The sequence below is a fragment of the Lepidochelys kempii genome, chromosome 1 (genome assembly GCF_965140285.1).
Source record: "Lepidochelys kempii isolate rLepKem1 chromosome 1, rLepKem1.hap1, whole genome shotgun sequence".
Taxonomy (NCBI): Eukaryota; Metazoa; Chordata; order Testudines; family Cheloniidae; genus Lepidochelys; species Lepidochelys kempii.
Window position 1 is genome coordinate 288,040,804 of NC_136380.1, and position 23,705 is coordinate 288,064,508.

The 23,705-nt window shown below is 40.4% G+C and overlaps 1 protein-coding gene across 4 annotated transcripts in view; it reads right to left on the reverse strand.

Moving 5' to 3' along the window:
* Nucleotides 1-23,705, reverse strand: part of NUP107 (nucleoporin 107) — a 48,789-nt gene that overhangs the window by 20,785 nt on the left and 4,299 nt on the right. The window contains exons 2-13 of one of the 4 annotated variants that reach the window (XM_073327831.2): nucleotides 22,978-23,063; nucleotides 21,131-21,220; nucleotides 20,624-20,739; nucleotides 18,451-18,586; nucleotides 17,665-17,768; nucleotides 13,928-14,055; nucleotides 13,564-13,612; nucleotides 11,256-11,327; nucleotides 10,617-10,705; nucleotides 9,349-9,427; nucleotides 5,887-6,000; nucleotides 2,124-2,214 (exon numbers count right to left, since the gene is read on the reverse strand). In XM_073327831.2, the coding sequence (XP_073183932.1) occupies nucleotides 2,124-2,214; nucleotides 5,887-6,000; nucleotides 9,349-9,427; nucleotides 10,617-10,705; nucleotides 11,256-11,327; nucleotides 13,564-13,612; nucleotides 13,928-14,055; nucleotides 17,665-17,768; nucleotides 18,451-18,586; nucleotides 20,624-20,739; nucleotides 21,131-21,220; nucleotides 22,978-23,063 (1,154 nt within the window). Of the gene's footprint in view, nucleotides 1-2,123; nucleotides 2,215-5,886; nucleotides 6,001-9,348; nucleotides 9,428-10,616; nucleotides 10,706-11,255; nucleotides 11,328-13,563; nucleotides 13,613-13,927; nucleotides 14,056-17,664; nucleotides 17,769-18,450; nucleotides 18,587-20,563; nucleotides 20,740-21,130; nucleotides 21,221-21,467; nucleotides 22,904-22,977; nucleotides 23,064-23,705 lie in introns of those variants that run through there. The other 3 variants (XM_073327832.2, XM_073327833.2, XM_073327834.2) reach the window with 3 other exon arrangements.

Genomic DNA, 23,705 nt, shown 5'->3' on the forward strand with positions numbered 1-23,705 from the left:
GCTAGCAGTATTAGATGTAAAGGACATGTTCTTCATGGTCCCTTTGCAACCAGCTGACCAGGAAAGATTTGCTTTTACTTGGAGAGGTGTACAATACACTTTTACCCGAATGCCACAAGGGTTTAAACACTCACCCACTATTTGCCATGGGGCACTGGCAAAGGTCCTAGATGACCTTATACTGCCACCCAATGTACAAACTGTGCAATACATTGATGACATCTTAATAGGTGGGAAAACCTCAGAAGAGGTACAGGAGGCTATGAATCAAATCAAAGGAGCACTAGAAGTCCTTAATTTAGAGTTACCAGCTGAGAAATGCCAAGGTCCCTCCCAAGAGATAAAATTCTTAGGTACTGTATGGATGGGAGGTAGGAGGTCTGTGCCTAATGACACTGTGCAAGAGCTAAATCAGGCACCCTCCCCTGAAAGTAAAGATCAATTGAGACAGATTTTGGGAACCCTGGGGTTTTGGAGAAAACATGTACCTGGCTTTGCCATTATAGCCAGACCATTGTACAATTTGTTAAAGAAAAGTGCTGCCTGGGAATGGGCTCCTGCCCATGAGGAAGCCCTCAGGCAACTGATAGGGGAGATACACACCTATCAGGCTCTGGGTCCCATACATCCTGAAGCCCCATTCCATTTGTACCTAACTCTGGGAGCCACTGGAATGTCTTATGCTCTCTGGCAAGAAAGTGACACTGCTCCCAGATGACCAATTCAGTTTGGTTCCAAGTCATGGCAAGGGTCACAGGCTAACTACACACCTTATGAGAAGGTGCTTCTGGCAGCTTACACAGCCTTGAGAGAAACTGAGGCATTAACTCAGGATAAGGACATCACAATTCACACTCCTCTTCCAATCATTAAACGTATATTGGAAGGGAAAGAGTTACCACCTGGTGTAGCACAAAAGATGACTATCCAAAGATGGGCACTTTACATACACCACAGGGTAGGGAGTGCAGACACTGCACAAAACCCCACTATGATTCAGGAATCCCTATGGAAAGTAGGAATGCCTGATGAATACCGCCTACCTCCACAGCAGTCTCCCATTAAGGATGCTGCCCCATTTGATCCTTCTAAGCCTGAGGGAGTATGGTTCACTGATGGCAGTGCCAGGCTGGTCAAAGGAAAATGGAAGGGAAAAGCTGCAGCAGTGCCTGCAGACACCTCTGCAGCACCCCTAACTGCTGAAATTGATGGGTCAGCACAACTTGCAGAATTAGCTGCAATTAAACTGGCCTGTGAAGCAGGAGCCACCGCAGTATATACGGACTCCTATGCAGTATGGGCAGGTGCCACTCAGTGGATCACTAACTGGAAAAATAACCACTGGGAAATAGGAGGTAAACCAGTCTGGGGACTGGAATACTGGAAGTGGTTATATCAGCATGCCCTGCAACAACCCCTGTCTATAGGACATGTCTCAGCTCATCAGAGGAATAATACCCCAGCTGCACAGTTAAACGATTTAGCCGATGCAGCTGCCCAGCTCTTTACCACACAAGTAGAATGGGAACGCTTATATTCATGGTTACATGATAATCTAGGACACACAGGAAGTGATGAGTTAGTGCGGCAAGCACATATCAGGGGGTGGCCTATCACCCACAGACAGGCTAGAGACCTGGTGCAAGCCTGCACTATTTGTGCTGAGACTAGAAAACATATAGCAGAAGGACAAAGGTTTGCCAGGCTAAGAGATGGAAAAACACTATGGGCAACCTGGCAGGTCGACTATGTTGGACCACTGCCCACTACAAGGCAGAGGTGGAAATACATCTTGACTGGGGTAGAAATTGTTTCAGGGATTGGTTTTGCATATCCAACCCGATTGGCAACAGGGTTGTCCACAGTTATGGGACTAAACTGCTTAACAGCATTTCCCAATGCCTCAAGAAATCCAATCAGATAATGTTAAAGTATTCATAAGGTGTCAGGTATAAAGACAAAAAAGGTTCCTCCTCACCATACACCTGTGAAAGTGTTTTCAAAACACAAAAGGGCCTTAAAATGACAGCAAAGAGCTGTGCTTCCTTTAGACAGATCCAGACAACAAGAAAATCCTATGCCTTCTTTCTGGGTCTGCTTCAGATAAATTTTGATCTAGGTACCTCCATTTACATTCGGATCATGATATAGTTTCCACCCTTCAAGAGTTGCAGCTCTCCAGGCCTGACCACATCGTTTGCACAAGCGTTGTGCCTGTAAAACAACAAAGGACATTCTGAGCAACAGTTTTCAAGGCAGCAAAAGCACATATTCTCCTCTAGTGATGCACAGATGTTAGAACATGGTTAATCAACAAAAGTGTTTCTTTGCACAAACTAATGTGCTTATGTTTTGGCAAGTCTAAACTCAAACTAAAAGGATCTTAAAATAAAAATTCCAGGTTATTTTTTTTCATTGGTTTTATTTTCCAGGGAATGTATATAGGACTTTTCAGTAGGTATTTTCAACAGCGCAAGAGAAGTACCATAGTACAACCACCTATTTTTTTCATCAAGAGCTATGCTGGCTTAACCCATTGTCGTATATTCTTCACTTCTAACTACTTGTTTTTAGGGCTGTCGATTAATCGCAGTTAACTCATGCGATTAACTCAAAAAAATTAATCGCGATTCATCTCAGTTTTAATCGCACTGTTAAACAATAAAATACCAATTGAAATTTATTAAATATTTTGGATGTTTTTCTACATTTTCATATATACTATATTCTGTGTTGTAACTGAAATCAAAGTGTATAATATTTTTATTACAAATATTTGCACCTTAAAAATGATAAACAAAACATAGTATTTTTTCAATTCACCTCATAGAAGTACCGTAGTGCAATCTCTGTCGTGAAAGTGCAACTTACAAACGTAGATTTGTTTTGCTACATAACTGCACTCAAAAACAAAACAATGTAAAATTTCAGAGCCTACAAGTCCACTCAGTCCTCCTTCCTGTTCAGCCAATTGCCAAGATAAACAAGTTTGTTTAATTTACAGGAGATAATGCTGCCCGCTTCTTATTTACAAAGTCACAGACATTGCAAGGTAGTTATGTGCCAGATATACAAAACATTCGTATGCCCCATCATGCTTCGGCCACCATTCCAGAGAACATATTTCCATGCTGATGACGCTTGTTAAAAAAATATGTTAATTAAATTTGTGACTGAGCTCCTTGCAGGAAAACTGTATGTCCCCTGCTCTGTTTTACCTGCATTCTGCTATATATTTCATGTTATAGCAGTCTTGGATGATGACCCAGCATATATGTTGTTCATTTTAAGAACACTTTCACTGCAGATTTGACAAAACACAAAGAAGGTACCAATGTGAGATTTCTAAAGAGAGCTACAGCATTCAACCCAAGGTTTAAGAATCTGAAGTGCCTTCCAAAATCTGAGAGGGATGAGGTGTGGAGCATACTTTGAAAAGTCCTAGAAGAGCAACACTCCGACACGGAAACTACAGAACACGAACGTCAAAAAGAAAACCAACCATCTGCTGGCGGCATCTGACTCAGATAATGAAAATGAACATGCGTTGGACTGGATTGCTTTGGACTGTTATCGAGCAGAACCAGTCATCAGCATGGATGCATGTCCCCTGGAATGGTGGTTGAAGCATGAAGGGACATATGAATCTTTAGCGCATTTGGCATGTAAATATCTTGCGACGCCAGCTACAACAGTGCCATGAGAATGCCTGTTCTCACTTTCTTGTGACATTGAGAACAAGAAGCGGGCAGCATTATCTCCTGAAAATGTAAACAAACTTGTTTGTCTGAGGGATTGATTGAACAAGAAGTAGGACTGAGTGGACTTCAAGGTGCTAAAATTTTACATTTTTTATTTTTAATGCTGTTTTTTGTACATAATTCTACATTTGTAAATTCAACTTTCATGATAAAGAGATTTCACTACAGTACTTGTACTAGGTGAATTGAAAAATACTATTTGTTTTTTTACAGTGCAAATACTTGTAATCAAAAATATAAAGTGAGCACTGTACACTTTGTATTCAGTGTTGTAATTGAAATCAATATATTTGAAAATGTAGAAAATATCCAAAAATATTTAAATAAATGGTATTTTATTATCTTTTTAATCACTTGACAGCTCTAGTTGCTTTAGATGAAGTCTTTTATAGCTTATGAAAATATGCCCCTTGGTGCAAAGGCCTAAAATCCATCTTTTTGGGTGCAATTTTCCAAGGTGATTGAGGGTACCCAACTCTCAGGTACTTTGGAAAATTCAATCCTTTGTGCTGACAACATAAATCAGGCTACATAATGCCATGAATAGTCTTACTCCAGAAGTCTGCTTCCCCCAAAGCCAATTTTGGGACCTACTCTAGCTATATGAATATACAGCAGAAGTAAAAGCAATAGGGAGGAAAAAAAAATAGGCTTCTGTGGACTGTAAGCAAGCACACACTGTTGAAGGTTACTCATCTCACACCCAATTACTTATCTAACAGATGAATCAATTCCATGACTGACAGAATTGTCAGAATAGTGAGGCAGACTGTGTTAAATGGTCATGTTTTCAAGCTGCAGTCTGCAGTAACTGATCACTTTTGGGAATGTTGATGAAGAGGGAAGAAAACTGAAAAAATTGATAGCTAGGGATAGTGGGATAATACTTTCATCTATAACAAGTGACTATATTCCTACGTTCCTAAGATTGTAAGATCTTTGGAGCAGCAACTTCTTCCCCCCTCATTATGCATGGGTACAGTGCCTAGCATCCTGGCAGCCCCTAGCCCACCACGGAAGCCTTCATATGCTGCCTAATACAAATATTTAATTTAATTATTGATCATGAAAACCACTGGCACAATGGGGAGCCTCTCCCCAAGAGAGACCCAGGATAGGAACTGCAAGGGTGCTGTTGAATTGAGAGCACAGCACATACCCATGGCAGTCTGACCTCACAGTGACAGTGTTGTAATTCCCCTCAAATTTGTGGGCAATAGTAAATTTACACCACAAATTACGTAAGGTATTATTTAAAAAAAAAAAAAAAAAAAAAAAAAGGCAGAGCTACATTCAGCCAAAGGATTAATGGAAGAGAAGAGTAACCTCTTTTGTGCTGTTCAAAAGCACAAACTCCTAATATCCTATTCATGCCCATCCATGAGTTTTTCAGAGAGATTCGACTATTGAAGCATTTATGGCTTGCCAGGGACAACAGAAGAAGAAGAAAAAAGGAAATGAAGTAGAGTCATCTTTTTCCTAGTAAACCTGAAATCCAGGTGCTATTTTCATAGCTTCAAATCAGAGTCATCATTAATGATGGTTTTGGTTGTGGTAGACATTAAGAATGGCTTCCTTTCTTAAAGGATTATATCAGCAAAGAGAAAAAGCACCCTTGCAATTCACTACTAGACAGAAACCTGAAAGAATCAATTGTGCTATTTTTCAAATTTGTACAGCACTAATACGTGAAAAAGGAGGTACACGTGATAATTTAATGGTTTTGAAAGGCCCAGTTTACAAACTCTTTCAGATGTTCTAACTGTATCATACAGCACTGAGCAGTCAGTACTAAGTCATTTTAGCACCAAGCAGTGCTACTAATGTGCTGGCCTGACAACCCTAAGTCCAATTTATCTACCATAATGCCTGCTCTCAACTCAAAGTTGCACTAGTTTAACTAAAGGCATGATTTTAAATTCAGTGTGTGGACACTCATATCAGTTAAAACCTGCTTTATAGCAGTTTAGCTAACATGTGACATCAGCACTTGTAATCGGATGAAAACTAAACTGATATAAGCGTGTCCATACAGAAGTTTGTACTGGTTGAACTAAATCAGTTTTTAAAACGTTTGAACAAGTCTGAAGGAAAGGGAAGGACACTACAGGTTTCTGTGGCTTACCTCATCCGTCATCCCAGCTCTGATAAGAGTGAAAAGGTATTTGAGTAACCTGGCATCATCTTCTCGATCCAAATCATCGAGTGGCATTTTCTGTCTTACGGGGGCATCTGGGTCCTACAAGAAAAAAAGAAAGAAAAATGAATCCTCCATCCCCTACACTGCAGACATTTCCCTCTGTATGCATGTCTCAAAGGTTCTCAATGATAGTAAATCCATCTGTACTCACTTTCTCATGTTGACAACAGTCTGACTAGTCTGCCTAAAAACTGGCATTACATTCCTCTTCACCTCCCCAGTCACTGAGCCCGAGAGATTACTGTTCATCAATTTCAATCCTTTTGCCTTCCCAAAAGCCCTGTCTTCTCGCTCCTTTCCCCACAAACATTTCCCCCTTGTAATCTACCTCTCCGGATAGCAGACTTTTTCCTTTCCTTCCTTTACCTGTGAGTTCTTTGAGAAAGCCGTTTACAACTGTTACATTGACTTCCTCTCTTCTCACTTTCTTGTGGATCCACTCCAGCCTATTTTCGGCTTTCTTCAAAACATTTAAACTGCTCTTAATGCCACTAACCACCTCCTCCTGACCAATTCTCAAAGCCTATGCTCATCTTTCTTGAGATTTCCTCTGCATTTGATACAGCTGATTACTCCTCCTTCCTGGACAGTCCTCCCTTGGTTTTCAATATACAAGAAATAATAATAGGAGGAAACCAGACGAGGATGGTAGAACCCAGAGCTCCAAACAGAATTGGGGTTTCATTGTGCTAAGTGAAGGAGTACTTGTGGCACCTTAGAGAAACTAACAAATTTATTTGAGCATAAGCTTTTGTGAAAGTGTGCCCTGGCCTACAGAGCTTACAAATAGTGCTGCACATCCAATTCAAACAAACATTTTGTCCTTACTTTTAGGTCTCTACATCACACAGCCCAAATCTAAATTTGACATGGCCTTCTTTCATATTCCCCACTGTTTTTCTCCACTCTTCCTGTCAAGATTCCTTCCCCACTCTGAACTCTAGGGTACAGATGTGGGGACCTGCATGAATACCTCCTAAGCTTACTTTTACCAGCTTAGGTGAAAACTTCCCCAAGGTACAAACTATTTACCCTTTGCCCTTGGACTTCCACTGCCACCACCAAACATCTGACCGGGCTTATTTTATGAGGAAAGAGCCCGTTTGGAAACATCTTTCCCCCCCAAAAGCCTCCCAACCCTTGCATCCCACTTCCTGGGGAAGGTTTGATAAAAATCCTCACCAATTTGCATACGTGACCACAGACCCAAACTCTTGGATCTTAAGAACAATGAAAAAAAACATTCAGTTCTTGAAAAGAAGAATTTTAATAGAAGTAACAATAAGAAGAATCACCTCTGTAAAATCAGGATGGTAAATACTTTACAGGGTAATTAGATTCAAAACAGAGAGACTCCCTCTAGGCAAAACCTTAAGTTACAAAAAGACACACAGACAGGAATATCCAGTCTATTCAGCACAGCTTATTTTCTCAGCCATTTAAAGAAATCATAATCTAACGCATATCTAGCTAGCTTACTTACTAAGTTCTAAGACTCCATTCCTCTTCTGTCCCCGGCAAAAGCATCACACAGAGAGACAGAGAGAGATTTGTTTTCTACCTCCCCCCAGCTTTTGAAAGTATCTTGTCTCCTCATTGGTCATTTTGGTCAGGTGCCAGCGAGGTTATCCTAGCTTCTTAACCCTTTACAGGTGAAAGGATTTTTCCTCTGGCCAGGAGGGATTTTTAAGGTGTTTACCCTTCCCTTTATATTTATGACACTTCCAATCACATCATCCTTGATACAGTAACTCCTCCCTTAACATTGTAGTTATGTTCCTGAAAAATGCGACTTTAAGCGAAATGATGTTAAGCGAATCCAATTTCCCCATAAGAATTAATGTAAATAGGGGGGGTTAGGTTCCAGGAAAAAAATTTTCACCAGACAAAAAACTATTATATATATTTATTTATATACACACACACACAAAGTATAAGTTTTAAACAAAATTTAATACTGTACACAGCAATGATGATTGTGAAGCTTGGCTGAGGTGGTGAAGTTAGAGGGTGGAAGAGAGTAGGATATTTCCCAGGGAACATCCTACTGCTAAATGAACTAGCATTCGGCTGAGCCCTCAAGGGTTAAAACATATTGTTGTTAATGTAGCCTCACACTCTACAAGGCAGCATGACTGGAATGGTAGAGACAGACACACACACGCGGTGAGAGAAGCTTTAAGTACACTGCATGTTTAGATCAGGAAGTTCAGACAGCAGCTGCGGCCAGCAAGCTCCCTCCGTCCTGAACCCTGTCGTGTCCCACCCCCACTCTATGGAGAAGTGATAAGTGGGGAGCAGGAGCGGGGGGAGGGGGGACACCCTGACATTAGGCCCCCCTCTCTCCCCCCCACGCATAGCAAGCGGGAGGCTCCTGGGAGCAGCTCCAAGGCAGAGGGCAGGAGCAGCACATGGCAGTGGGGGGAGAGAGAGCTGAACTGCTGGCACTTGACAGCCTACTGGACGGCTGCCGAACAGGGAACTTTTGGTAGCGGGGAGCTGATAGGGGGGCTGCCAGTCCACTCTGGTTCCAAGCCCCCACCAGCTAGCTCCAACGGGCTGCTCTTCCTGCAAGCAGTGGACAAAGCAGGAGCTTTGCACAACTTTATACGAGCATGTTCTCTAATTGATCAGCAACGAAACAACGTTAACCAGGACGACTTTAAGTGAGGAGTTACTGTACCCTGTTTATTACCTTGCTCCATGAGCATCTGTCCCTTACATTTGGCATGCCCTCCCCAAATCTGTTTAATCAAGCTAACCTTTGTCACACAAATTATTCTTGTAAGGTTTTTGGAAACGAGGTTTTAAGCGAAGGGGCAAAGGTAACTAAAATAAAAAAATGAATTTTAAAAAGTGAACGAGAAAGGCACTTGCACAACACGATAGTTTGAGTAACCATGTTATTTTATTGCCACTTGTCCTTAATCCACCCCATCCTCCTTTATCCCTATTGATTTATGATTTTCACATGTAGGGTCAAGTTAAATCAAGATTATTTGCTCTTCTGGGTAGGGATAGTGTTTGTTCTGAAGCACCTAACATTTTGGGCACTTTAAAAAAAAGTACCAATAAAGACACTCACCTCAATGAATAGCTAAGAAGTATTTCTGCTGAAAAAAGGGGAAGGTGGAAAGAAAAACAATATCCATGATGGACTAAAGTCAGATGCCCAGAACAATAAAGATAGTGTACATAATTTCCCCAGACGTTCAGGGCTGCTATCATGAAAATGAAAAAAATCTGCTACAGGAGTTTTTCCATTTTTAAGACAGAAACTCCTGAACTTTTGGGGAAGTTGTGTTGGGTAGGAAAAAAATACTAATTACCCCAAAAATCCAATGTACACCTACTATGAAGCCAAACCTCATTTTAAATTATACTTACTAGTTCCGTTACCAGGGGACGAGTACTTCCAATGTATGTGCTGAACTGTCGCTGCTTCAAAATATGTAGAGTGTTCTCCCTAAAAGCAATGAGAAATGTTCTTTTTAAAGAGACATTTAAGATATCAAATGTTTTTTTCCCAAAATGGCACATCAAAACAAACTGATGGGTACTTTGATTTTCACAAGATGGGTTCTCAGTGTATCAATTTCTACAGTTTACCCTGAGGCCTGCCAGCTGTAATACTGTTGTGTAAATATAATTCAGCTAAAAACATGAAAGTAAACCACCAACTGATATATGATCAAATTCACCGAGAGTTGTTTCATTCATTCAAATAAGGGAATCGTTTCAGTGTGGTAAACTAGATTGTATTTTAAAATTCTAAATTCTAAAGTCAGGCTTGCACACTCAGTTCATTTCAGCATTCCCAAACTTATCATTAGCCTTTCAAGTCTGATTTAAAATCCATGGTGGGATTTGGTATTTTCTGACCTGAACCCATTGCTGAGAATGAATATGACAAAAACTATTGTTGCCAAGGTGTTACAGACTCAGTAACAGCGACAAGGACTTGAGCAAAGAAATAATAAGGTGCAAGTGAAGGGACAGATCATTGTATTAACACACACAAATGTGATCTAATTCATCCATCTTAAATAATAAAATGACTACCAGGTGGCTAACTATTAATTATTTCTATTGTGGTGGTACCTAATGACCTCAAACAGTGATTACAGTACTATTACTCTAGGCATTGAATAAACTACACAAACAGTCCCTTGGCAGAGAAAAATTACAATCTGGGATTTTGGCAATTGAATAAATAGACAAAAGGGGTAGAACAAAGCAGCAATAAAGGCAGGTGTGTTTGCATAAATTAGCAAGCACAGTGGTGTCAGTAACCTAGCCACTGTAGACAAATCAATTCTGGTCCGTTACATATATTACTCACAAAAATAAGTAAAAGTGAAGTTAATGATTTGCCTCTAGGTTAAATTAAAACCACTCACATTATACCACTTTTGTTTTCCCTAAAGAAATGCACTGAATTCTCTTCTTTTGGAAAGTCACCATGTCAACAGTTGACCAAAAAACTCTAAGAATTAAAAAAGAATGAAAAGCGTTGCCAGCTTTTTAAAAGCTAACATTAAGTTTTTAAAACAGCTCTATCAACCAGTTTGCTTTAATACTTGTAGGAAGCATGCAGTGTACATAATACAAGAGAAAACGTCTGCATGACCCTTAATGATGATTCAATTACTCACCAATATACAGATTTTGCATAGAACTCAATGTTGTCAGAGAAATCTCCAATTTCATCCTTGGCAATGCTCTCTAACCAATCTACCACCAGCTGGAATATAAAATTAAGCTGTTTTTTAAAACACGCCTGTTACAAATATAATACCAGCCTCCCAGCCCAATCCTGGCCTATTCATTATCTGTGTATCCTAAGATGTACATATATGTCCAGATCACTGCAGCCTCATTTCCTAAGTAACCAAGCATGACTGACTGCATGTTCAATCCCAGCTTTTGTTAGCCATTCCTGTTACAATACTGATTAGCGGCTTATTCTGCTCCATATATTGGCTAGTAAAGGATATGCCAGATGAGGATAGCTCTCAAGATTCCTAATCCTCTGCCCTTTTCATATTAACTTCAAGTATCTGGCCTCCATCAGTGCAGAAACTAAGCAACTTTTGCCGTCACAAAAAGACCCATACATACAATCCCTAATGAGGTTATATAACCAAGGAAACCCATTTTAGAGAAATATATAGTGCTAGAAGCAGTTTAATACTCTACATAGCATTTGTTATAGTTTATAATGGAGTATAAACAAATATTTAAAGCTTGTTAGCTTATCTACTCCCAAATCTTTCTCCATCTTTAAATCATACCTGGCTTTGTCGAACCAATGAGTCTTTCTGAAACAAGATGCCTACAGCCGTCTTTTCGCTAGCATTTAGAACCTATTTAAGAAAGAGCTTTTATTTTTTTATTAAAAAATAAACTTAGGTGTCAGAATGTAAATGGCAAAAACAAGAGAATTCAGGGAAGACAAATTAATATCATATCCACTGACCTTCTACAAGTTTTATACTGGTAGCTTAGAAAAAAATAATGCATTATATCAAGATATATTTTCATATGCTGTAAAATAAAATTACATCTAAACCAGTGATGAGCTGCCAAAATCTTAACAACCGGTTCCCTATAAAAAAGTTCTGATTTAAGGGATGTGCCCCAGTATGTATTTTTTGTACCAACAGGGTTACCATACATCCATATTTTCCCGGGACGAATTTTTAAAATTTAAAAATTCCTCCTGGACGGCGATTTAAGAACCAAAAAGCCTGACCTGTCCGGGAAAATACAGGTGTGTGTTAACTCTTCCTAAAGTTCTTTTTTAAAAAGATGGGCCTGAACTAGAAATGAGCTCCGTTTCACATGTGTGGGTCCCCGCCACTCCCTGGGGGTGTGCTAGGGTGACCAGATGTTCCGATTTTATAGGGACAGTCCCAATTTTGGGGTCTTTTTCTTATATAGGCTCCTATTACCCCCCACCCCCTGTCCTGATTTTTCACACTTGCTGTCTGGTCACCCTAGGGTGTGCACATGTGTGGGTCCCAGCTGCTCCATGCCCCCCTCATTGAAGCAGGCATGCAGGGTTACTGCCCTGAGAACTGCAGGGCACCAGTGGACATGGGGCCAGCTGCAGACAGGGGCGTGGGGCTGGCTGCGGGCAGGGCAGGGGGTGCGGCAGGGGCTGGTGCGGGCAGAAGGTGCGGGGGTGGCTGGAGGCAGGGGCTGGCTGCGGGCAGGGTGCTCATGGGGAGAGCGGCTTGGAGCAGTCCGAGCAGCAGAAGGCAGCCCAGGCCCAGCAGAGCAGCCAGGGACCCACCAGGGAGCAGCGGGAGCCCCAGGGGCAGGGGTTGGGGGAGCAGCAGCAGCACCAGGGCTTGTGCCCAGGGCCAGGCAGCAGCACACGTGGCTCCCGCAGCACAGCGCCCCCAGTGGCCAGAGGAGGAGTTACATCACTTCCCGGCCAGAGCCCATCAAATCCTCAGCGCCCCCTGCAGGGAAGCGGGCTAACAACCAGTTCTAAAACGGCTTCAAAATTTAACCACCCATTCACGAGAACTGGTGCCAACCGGCTCCAGCTCACCACTGCATCTAAACATGAGATAGCAGAATCAGTCCATAGGTGACATGTTACAAATTAGATAACAGTAGAAGATACTGGTATACTTTGGATCCCAGTCAGGTTATTCGAGTATTTATTTTAGATTTATACAAAAATAAAAATGGGTGCTAACTCAAGGTTTTAAGTGCCCTTGCCATAAGTTACAAAATGAAAAAATGGTCAGCACAACTCAACATTTCCCCTTTCCCAGACAGATCTAATTTCCATTAAACCCTCACCAAAAGCAGGAGAAGAGGCTCTTGCTAAAAGCTGGAGGACTTTTAAGGGGGAGGGTGGAGCAGGGTGAAGGGGATTGATTTTTGGTAGAGTTAAATTTAGAAATATTGATAGGCCTCTCCTCCTTAACTAAAGCAGTATCAGTTGAAGATATTTTATGTCAAAGACTATGTAGTTTGAATTTTACAAAAGAAAAGTTACTCCCCTTAGTCTTTACCAGCACAGGCTGCAAACATTGTTTTGTAATAAAAAGAGCAAAGAGAGACATAGACCAAGAAAGCTTTTCAAAACTCTTCAGTCTGCCTTCATAAGAGAAATCAAGATGACAAGATGCTAAACATCCCAAGGCCTCCTATATCATTCAATTATTTGAAGATGGAACAAAATTCTCAACTCTTGACTATCCAATAGAAACACCATTATCTGCAAACACCCTGGAGCTTAAGAGAAGTGGACAGATAACCACTTAGAACAAACTTCCCATCTTTATATGGAGTGGTTATAGAAATGCAATTTAATCATATTTTAAACCAATTCCTGTGTTACTAATATTCAGAAATGAACATTTAATCTGATTAACTTTTAATAATTTATGCAGTTCGGTCTTATTTATCTCATCTTAGACAATGAAAATCGAATCAGTTTAATTTTTGTTTACATTCATTTTTACTTTCAAGTTCTGAGTGGTACAATATTTGGGTTGCAAACAATGAAGACAAGTGTATTTAGATTTAAAAGTTGTCCCTTAAACAAAATAAAAGGGCTCATTATAGCATGAAGCTTACCGCAATTTCAAACATTGTTTCATCTTCTAGAGCAGACTGTATTCTATCTCTAGAGACAAAAGTACAAAGTTTTATTAATAGTTAATATGAAAAAATATTGAAATTTTATGCGTCTCCCACTGTAAGTCTTCCCTACAAATACAAATGAAATGAAGAAGCCACTCACTGATCTGTCTAGCATTCATGTCTAATACCTATGCAATGACAAGTCAATTTTGACTCTTAAGAACATTTATGCAGCATGTTTACACTAAACAAAGCTGCTTAACTATTTTTCCATGCAGAATATAAATCCGGTAGTCTATACATCCAAGTTACTAACTCACTGCAAAAAAAAAACCGACATACTTTTCAAAAAAATTACCTGTAAAGTGAGGACAGTAGCCTCCAGGTTACCATCTCTTGCTTGAGAAGCCACAGAACACTGGCAGTCTTTGAAAACTTCTGCTGTCCAGGAGTAGCTCGGTAAACTATTTTTCCCAGTATATTCACCTGATGTAAGTAATTATATACAATACATTATCCATTTTCTATTGCGTTTCAAGCCATTAAGGTAATGTTTGCATTACCCTGAGTACTCTCTGTTACCTAAGACAGGTGCTTGTTCTAGGATCTTTTCAGTTCTTTAGTTGGGAGCAGAAACACTAAGGCTACGGCTACACTGTAGAGCTTGCTGCTGTAGCACTAGTAGGGCAGACGCTCTAGGCCGACAGCAGAGAGCTCTCCCGCCGTGAGCAGCAGCAGTTATAATCGGCAGGAGAAGCTCTCCCACCAACATAGCACTGTCCACACTGGAGATAAGGTCGGTGTAATTTACATCACTCGGGGGCGGCTTAGTCACACCCCTGAGCAACATATCTTGGGTCGGGATAAGATGTAGGGTGTACATGGCCTAAGCCTACCCCCAACTGCCTGAACAATTGAAAATTGTCAGTTCTAAGCATCAGAACTCATTAACTGAAGGGAAACGTATTAAGTCCCTCTTATGAGCTGCGTAAAACACTTATGGGGACACACGTAAAATAAGACCAAATAGAATCTGCCTAGAAACGTGTGCGTGTAGACAAGAACAGAGGCAAAAAAAAGCAAGGAAGCCAAGTGCTAACCTGTGAGCACAGTGTGACTGCGGGAAAAGCTAAAGAGCATTTTTGGGTCTCATGGTCGCTAGAAAGAGGTTTGGGGCTGTAAGCTAAAAAACTGCTTCTTTTGCTTTTGGTTCATCCTGTATTTATAGGAGCAAGACTTTGTATACTCCTTGTAAATAAACAAAACTGCATCATGGAGAATATCAGATTCCATCAATTTTTACCTCCACCTGGACCACCACTGGGCCCTGACATTTGACTACACATTTGGGTAGAAAAGGGGCAATACTGGTGTCAAAAGCAGGATCCAGTTTCTAAAGCCCTGCATGGATACAAAATTTATATCCGTGGATGAGGATATAAAAATCAGTATCCTCAAAGCTTCAGGGCTCTACTGGGAATGCAACAGTGAAAGCAGCAGCATGTCAGGCCGCTGCTCCCAGGAGCTAGTGCCCCATGCTGGTAGCAACTCTGGCACGGCTGTACCACTCAGCTCTGCCCATTAGCAGCTGTCCCTAGTCATGCTAGTGTGTGAGAGCAGCTCATACGCCCCCGGACAGGAGACGCTGGCCACTGCGTGGAAGGGACTTGTGTCTGGGGGCTTACGAGCCGCTCACACACATTATAATGACCAGGGACAGATGCTGGAGAGCCTGGTGCCTGTCCCAGTGAGTGGGGTGGGGGCAGTACAGCAATGCCAGAGGAGCTGCCAGCGCAGGGTGCTGGCTCCTCGGAGTGGCGTCCCGACATGCTGCTGCTTTCGCTGCTGCAGTTCCTGGTAGAGCCCTGCAGCTTCACAGATACTGATATACATCCGTAGATATGAATTTTGTATCCATGCAGGGTTCTACCAGTTTCCAAAAAGAAATTGTGAGCTGGTCTTCCTGTTGAACCAAGATGGAGCATGAGGTAATGACTCCATGGGAGGCTTATGTGGCTCACTTCAACATTATATATCAAAAGAATAGCTGGTAAGAGGGAAAGAAAGGAGAATTACTAGCAGCCAACTTGAGTGCTCAAGCTCTGATTGTGCACAACTTAATCCCAGAAAACAGTTATCCAGAACTGGTACAAGCCCTTGACACGCAGTTTGGAGTTCGCCATCAAGCTGAGCAGGCCAGGGCACAGATAAGAGCTAGGACAGGGAAAGAAGAAACCCCACCTGACCTAGAAGAGGACCAGCAGGGACTTGTGATCTTGGCATACCAAGACACCAATGAGGCCTTCCAGGACCAGTTGATGGATGGACCAGTTGATAGATGCAGCTGGACTTGGACTTGCAGATCAAGTGAAATTGCCACAGAACTTGAATCTTTCCTTGCAGCAGTGCATGATAAGAGGAAACAACCACTAGCAAGGAAGATAGAAGCTGATCACCATGTGTCTTGTAATCATGGCTCTGTGAAAGAGGGGATTCTAATCTGGTTCATGATCTTAGTGAACAACTACAAACACTGATAAATTTGATTTGTAAAAGAAGGTAAACTGGCAATGACAAAAAAATTAAAGGAAACAGTTCAGTTAAATGCTGGTAATGTGTTAAAACTGGCCACAAAGAAAAAAAAAAAAAGGTTTGCTATAAATTTAAACACAGGGCAAGACAGACTGTTGAAGTGTCTAGTGAAAGCCTCTCATTGTTCAGGAAATAGGAGTCAACACCAAGCTGACGGGAATAAACCTTCATGGAGGGCAAGTTTTTGGTTAGATATGGGCAGTTACACAAACAATAACTGGAGTCCGGCTAGCATGCATAATGGGATCCATAAATCAAGCACAGCGGTGACTGATGCTGGCTAAAACAAAGTTATTAAACCAGACGTTTTTAAAAGGCTAGGGAATCAGGGATCGAACACTGAACCACCTAACTGGTCTTAATGGAGACAGTGATGGGGGCAAGGGCACCCATCCAAAAACTGGACTTTGGAACTTGAACAAGAAGTCTTGGTGGCAGAAACAGTGGATGAGCTAATAATTGGCTTGGATTTCATTAGGGCAAGTAACGGTAACTGTGTCATCATGCCAGGAAAGGTGTCTTACAAATTCCCTTTCACGATATGGCCCAGGTCAGACAAAAGGCTTGTAAGGCAATTGTTTTGCAGTGACTGAATTGTCCTGCCTCTAGGGGGTAGAAATCATTTTAACAGCTGTATCAGCGGTTCCCAAACTGTGGGTGACAACCCCCCCTCAGCAAGTAGGGGGAGGGGGAGTGGAGTTGGGTGAAACCTGGTTACAGGTGGAGTTAAAACCTCATTCAAACTGATGTGTTAACGCACCCTTCCCTTAAGATAGCTCTCAGAAACATTTATGGGGACATACCTAAAATAAGGCCTAATAGAATTCGCCCAGAAACTAGCACCAGGTGGATAGTGGGGGCACTCCACTGGGTGTTGTGAACAGGTGTGTGAGAACACAGAAAGTGAGAACAGACAAGAACAGAGAGGCGCAAAGGCAAAAAAAGCAAGGAAGCCAAGCACTAGCCATGAACACTGACGCAGGGAAACACAACCTAGATGGACCTACTATGAGGTGGATACATAACTGGTTGGAAAACCATTCCCAGAGAAGTTATGAGTGATTCACAGTCAAGCTGGAAGGGCATATTGAATGCTCTTCTCTGGACTTTCTCCAATTTGTCCACATCTTTCCTGAAATGTGGTGCCCAGAACTGGACACAGTACTCCAGTTGAGGCCTAATCAGTGTGGAGCAGAGCTAAAGAATTACTTCTGGTGTCTTGCTCACAATACTCCTGCTGATACATCCCAGAATGTTTGCTTTTTTTTTTTTTTTGGGGGGGGGGGGAGGGAGGGGAGGTAAGTGTTACACTGTTGACCCTCATTTAGCAGGACTTTGTACATTACTTGTAAATAAATAAAATGCCCAACGCCTTCCAACTGTAACATCCAACGGGCCCCAAAATTTGATTAGCAGTTCTGGTCGGAAACGAGAAACAAACAGTTTCAGCAACACAATCTCTTACGAAAGGAAATACAACTTGAAATTCTTACAATAATTTACCTGGTTATTACAAGTATTCTCATACTCTTCTACAAGTTCAAAAACAGTAGTTGAAGTGTGCTTCAAAAACGAATGCAGAAAATCTGAGTACATACTCATAGTAGCTAGAACATATTAAAGAAGAATGTCATGATAGCATGCCATACTTTGTGAAAAACTGAAAACAGAAAGAAATTCTCCTGATGTGTATTTGACATTTTCAAGGACTACACAAAGCTCTATTTTTCAATAAAATCTCACTTGCAGCTCTTCTTTGGTGCAGTCATGATGAAAATAAAATGCAGACACTTACATGAACTATGTGCACCCTGCAGAATGTCATGCAAATTTACCATCGCAACTAAGGAAGTGAACTACATAAAAGGTAGATTCTCAGTGTTACAGATCTTAAGTCACACAGCAATTATACCACAACTTTTGCTATAGACCTGGTCGTACGAGAAAGCTTTAAAGATACACCAAAAGAGCCTAGCGCCGTAAGATGCAGCTATTTTACACCTTACATCTCTAGAACTGACAGACTATTTGTGACTCCATGTTCTAAGGAACTCTCTTTTCCCTCAGTAATGATTAACAGGTTTCCTGAAGGCAACTTCAATCACAAGAAAGTTCACAAAGTATTGTCTCCAGCCAGCAAGTAGAAGGAAGGGGGCAGGGGGGGAGGAGGTCAGGCAAGGATATTCTGGAAAAACATTACAATAGGGAAGTGGAACATACATCTAAGAATTGCACAAAATAATTATTGTTTCATTTTAATTTTGTTGTGAAAGCTCAAAGTCATCTCACCAGCTTCTCCAGGATCATCCTCACGCAACAGAACAGCGCTCATGGTGACATCCTCTGTCACACTGCACAGGTCTAGGTTTGTGAACATTCCTGTATGCTGAGGTGTGAGTGCAGCTGTCCAATTGCTGTCATCCAACTAAAACACAACACAGAGAAAAATAAAAGCAATTTTACAGTCAGGAGAGCTTTAAAGCTTCTTCATTCGATGATTATTTCTTATGGATACAAACAGAGTAGCTCTAGAAATTAAAAACGACTCAGCTTTTAGATATGACAGATTTGCCTCTAAAAAGGTAGAAGTCTGGATGTACATGATTTTCTAATCTAATGAGAAGGATGCAAAATTTCACTCACTCTTAAAATACGTATCCTACTCTCTCCCTAAACCTTATTATGTCAAACCTTAACTTGGACTGAAGTTTTAAGTTGTCCGAAGTGGGTGAAAAGCAGCAGAATAATTTTAACCTACAAGCAACTTAAGACAGCTGTGTGGGTGGGTGGGTGTGTGTCACAGAACAGAGCCAAAAAGTGTCATAAAAAACAGTTTGAATTAAAACTGTTCATTGGAGTTTTCAAAGCTTTAGGTGAGGTTACAAGATAGAACAGCAACAAAATGAAAGAAAGTGTACAAACTAGGGGTGCCGATTAATCAGTTAATTCACGCAACTAACTAAAAAAAATATTAATCGTGATTAAAAAATTAATCATGATTAATTGCATTTTAATCACACTTAAATAGAATACCAATTTAAATTTATTACATATTGTTGGATGTTTTTCTACATTTTCAGATATATTGATTTCAGTTATAACAGAATACAAAGTGTACATTGCTCACTTTATATTATTTTTATTACAAATATTTGCACTGTAAAAATGTTAAACAAAAATAGTTTAATAATATTTTGCAACAGTGGCTGCAATTAATCACGATTAATCTTTTTAATCGCTTGACAGCCCCAGTACAAACATGGACTAAGGAAAATACTTAAGTTTGATGGGACTTTTGGTTATTTCTGTGGGAACATGTGGTAACTTACCCAGATGAGCACAGCAGCAAGCCGGCTGAGAGTGACAGAGACTGGAGCTATCACCACAATGACAAGCATCCTAATAATCATCACCATGACTACCATCACCAACACTACATGCTAGGTCCCAGTGATTTGCCATTTGGTTTTTTCCCTGACCCTGAGGGATATTCTCACTGAACCAGTGAGGACAGGGAATCGGACATCATCATCTTCATGGCAGTATGTTAAGCACCTCTTGAAATGTGAATATAGGTCCTTGCTATTCTCCAACCTGTTTTTCAAATTCCACTCCCACATTATTCCTCCTGCTTCTCTTCTATCTTTGCCTTTTTGTCTTCTAGCCATATGTGGAGGGAGGGATGAGACTCACTAGTTTTAAGTTTGAAGGACAGACTAAATAATTTAGAAGACTGTTGTCTCATTTTTAAGAGACTTTGGCAAGTGAGAACTTATGCTTCAGTCACTTTCAGTTGGGCGTACTGAAAGTTTTCCCAGACTGATCTGATATAATCAGTTTAATTCAGACTACAGTCAATCCCTCTCTTCCTTTAATAGTTTAGTTGTAAATATGAAACATGTTTTGACAAGAGAAGTTTATGTATCCAAAACATTTAGGGTTGTTTTGTTTAAAAAAAAAACTTTATATGTTGTGTGTTTAATTAAATTCTAATCATCCTAATGCAGCTTGATACAAATCATGAGCAAAAAGATAATAAATAAGCAATATTACCATTTTCTAACATTAAAAATGTACAATTAATAGGAATCTGAAAATATTAAGCAATATAATTGCTTAATAAATGTGTACAGTATATTGGTATTTTGCTCCTACGTAGCAGAAAGATGTACCAACTCCAGTGTAAAGGCTCTATTTAGTTATAAAGCAAAAAGTTTTAATGGTTACATTAACCATTTTGAGAAAGCACCTTTCTTTAGAATATAACAAATACAAATAGAAAAGTTGATTAAAATTGAGGATTTAAATTGAGGTTTTCAACTTGGTGATTTAAATAGCTCTGGTTAAAAGCAAACCACCCTGCTTACTTCAAAACGTATGTGAACACAGTAAGCACTTCTACCTTTTCATAAGATTCATATGAGCGAAGAAGGGAGAACAACATGCCCTATAATCTTCATACCGTAGACAGATGGCCAAAGAATCCAGGAGTATGCGTAAATTGAGGCGATTTCCCTCCTGTTCCCAGGATGGTCGACATATCTAGCTGCTTTGTGGAACCTCGTGTTTGTGGAGTAACTGAAAAGCAAAACAATATTTTTCTACAAAGGAAGTTTAAGGCTATGGAGCTCTGTTACCAAAAAAAATCAGTAACCGAGATTGTAAATATACTTATGAAGTCCTACATTCAGTTAACTAAGGAAGGAGCTAAACTGTTTCTCTCTCAAAGTTTAGGTAACATTATCTTTACTATTATTATTTGGGCTTTATCAGCATGCCTGCTGCTACACAAAAAGAAACACTGTCTCAGCCCAAACAAACTTTAAGACAATTACAGAATAAAGTGTTTGAGGTAAAATAGAATAGTGAGAAATAAAAATATAGAAAACAAAACATTTAGTGTTTGTGTAATCACGAACTACAATTTATTATACATGGAAGTGGAGAAACAAAACAAAAAACAACTTACAGAACTGGCGAAGCAATGACCCTGGAGTTCGGGGAACTATCTGGCCTCTTGATATTCCATTACCAAGACTGTCATCCAGGGATGCAAGAACTGGTGGACACGTTAAGAAAATGTGCCCTAAACTTCATCTCAGGTCTACTACAAAATTACTGAGAGTGATTTATATTATAAATGAACCATCTCTGCTAATAGCATCTTTAGAAATCCTTAAGATACCATAAGGAATGTACATCTAGTCCAGTACAATTAACAAGGCTAAGAGATAGTCCCTGTTAGATAAGCTTGAAATATTTACCACAGACTTAATAACTAGAGGACTACGGTTAAGCCTACTAACCTGAGGTAGATACTGAAGATGAGTGTGCGGATGGAGGGAGACTCATGGTGAGGGGTCTAGGAGAAACCCTCTGCGAAGTATTCCAGACCCACTGCTGCTGGAATCAAGGAGGGTATTAGTATTACATCAGCCTTTGGCTAGAACGTATCTGCTTAATCTGAAGTTCCACCCCCCACAGAAAGAAAAAAGGAGCTTTCTACATCTGCTCTCTAGTCACCTAAGCCTGCTAGTTGCTTTGGAGAGGGTGGGGAAGAAGAATTCTCTACTTCTCTACCTTTTCCTCAATTTGTTTTGTGGTTCCTCCTACTCAATACATAACTCCAGTGTGTGATTCCTTCTAGATTTGCCAAGCAGCATGAAACTCACATGATTCCTGTCAATTTCCCTACTGGTTTCCCTGTTCTTCAAAATTCTGAGAAGGGCCAGCATCTTGTTAGTTTTATTCTGTAGTTGCTTAGGAGAGCTACCAGCAACAGCAGACATGCTGGACTCCTTTGCTCTCAGTTTCAGGAAAATATTACTGCATTAATTCACATACAGAAAATTGTGCTCTCAACCATAAAAAACTATTTTTGAAAGCAAACCCTTACATTCTTCAGAAAATGATATCTTATGCCCATATACACTCTTGCATAAGCTTCCCATCTATCATGTATAAATTAATTATTCAATCACTGATCTAAGTATATTATGAAAATAACCTAGAATATATTTTGAAGTTTAAAACAAACTTAACAGAGGAGCTAGGGGAACTCTACAAGACAAAACACAACTTATTGCAAAACTGTACTCCAATAAATATACAATTGTCTTTCAATTTAGTCCTAAAGAATCACTTGGAAAAGTTCTGCTAAACAGGCAAGGTGGTATAGTATGCTGCTAAATACACAATAATATTCATTTTCCAAATGAAACTAACCTGGATTTTCTAGTTTCACTAAGAATTCTTAAAAGGGAGACTTAACTGAGAACCAAGTCAAATTAAAAATAAAACAAAACGTGGAGTCAAGATGTTTTAGGAGCTTCAAACACCCCAAGCCACCCAACCAATCTTGGTACTTGTAAAACAATCACATTTTTATATTTTTTAAAATATCTCCTTCTTCCTCTATGAAAACCTCCTGCGAACAATAGGAAAAACTGAAGGACTACATAGGGGAAACAATGAAACACAAATTGCTGTTAGGTGCACAAGCAAATTAACTGAAAGAGTAAAAAAGTTTTCCCCAAACTCTTTCAGTTATAGACAGAAGTTACTTTTAAAACAGTAGGTATAAAGATCTCAGAAATCAGATTTTTAACGTACACTTCAATGTAACTTGTGACTTCAAATGTGTATAAAATTAAAGGAATATGTTTTACAGCACTCTTCAACTGACAAGAATTCAATTTTTGGAAAGCCTTCATTTACTATAGTCAAAACCATGAAAAGTTAACTGCTGCATTCAGCAATCACAATTTTTATACCCTTTAAAACAGGCAGAAAAAAACCTTGACAGGAAAAGGATACTAGAAACTCTTTTTTTAGAGCTCTGTTTCCGAGTAGGCCTGATCACATCTACATCTTGTGGGGATGACATCTCTCCAAATTCATTCCTACAAAACAGGAATATAGTTGCTATAAACAAACATATTCAGATTACATTTCCCAAAAGGTTGAGAAGAGTAGCCAGTAACTGTATGGCACTAACTCAAAAATCCAATTAAAAAGAAAAACTAATATCAAAAAAAGAAAAACTTAAAAACTGGAATTCCAAATACTGATATCTATCCAGCAACAGACTTTACTTAAAAAATTCTAGTGGAGCACTTGGTTCTCATAATGCTGTGGAGGCTGCAGCGTTAAAGCCAGGGTGGTCAAACTTACTGACTGGCATATGCGGCTCGGACAATCTTCATAAGTCTGAGAGCCAAGGCACACCTGCTGGGGCTCAGGGGTTCAGCCTTGCAGGCAAGGGGATCTCAGGGCTTCAGCCCCATAGGAGGTGCTTGTCAGGGTTTGGGGTTTCAGCCAGATGGGAGGTGCCTGTTTGGGCACAACATTTCAGCCCCGCGGTGGGGTGGTGGGGCTTCCGCCCTGTGGGGACAGAGGTCTCAGGGCTTGAGCTCTGGGAGGTGCCTGCCGGAGCTCTCTATACACAGCTAACACCTGGGAGCTAAAGGGAGGGGCCAATGAGGATAAGAAGTGGGCATGCCTGGGGAGGGGCATGACTGGAGCTGTAGGGGGGGCTGACCCTT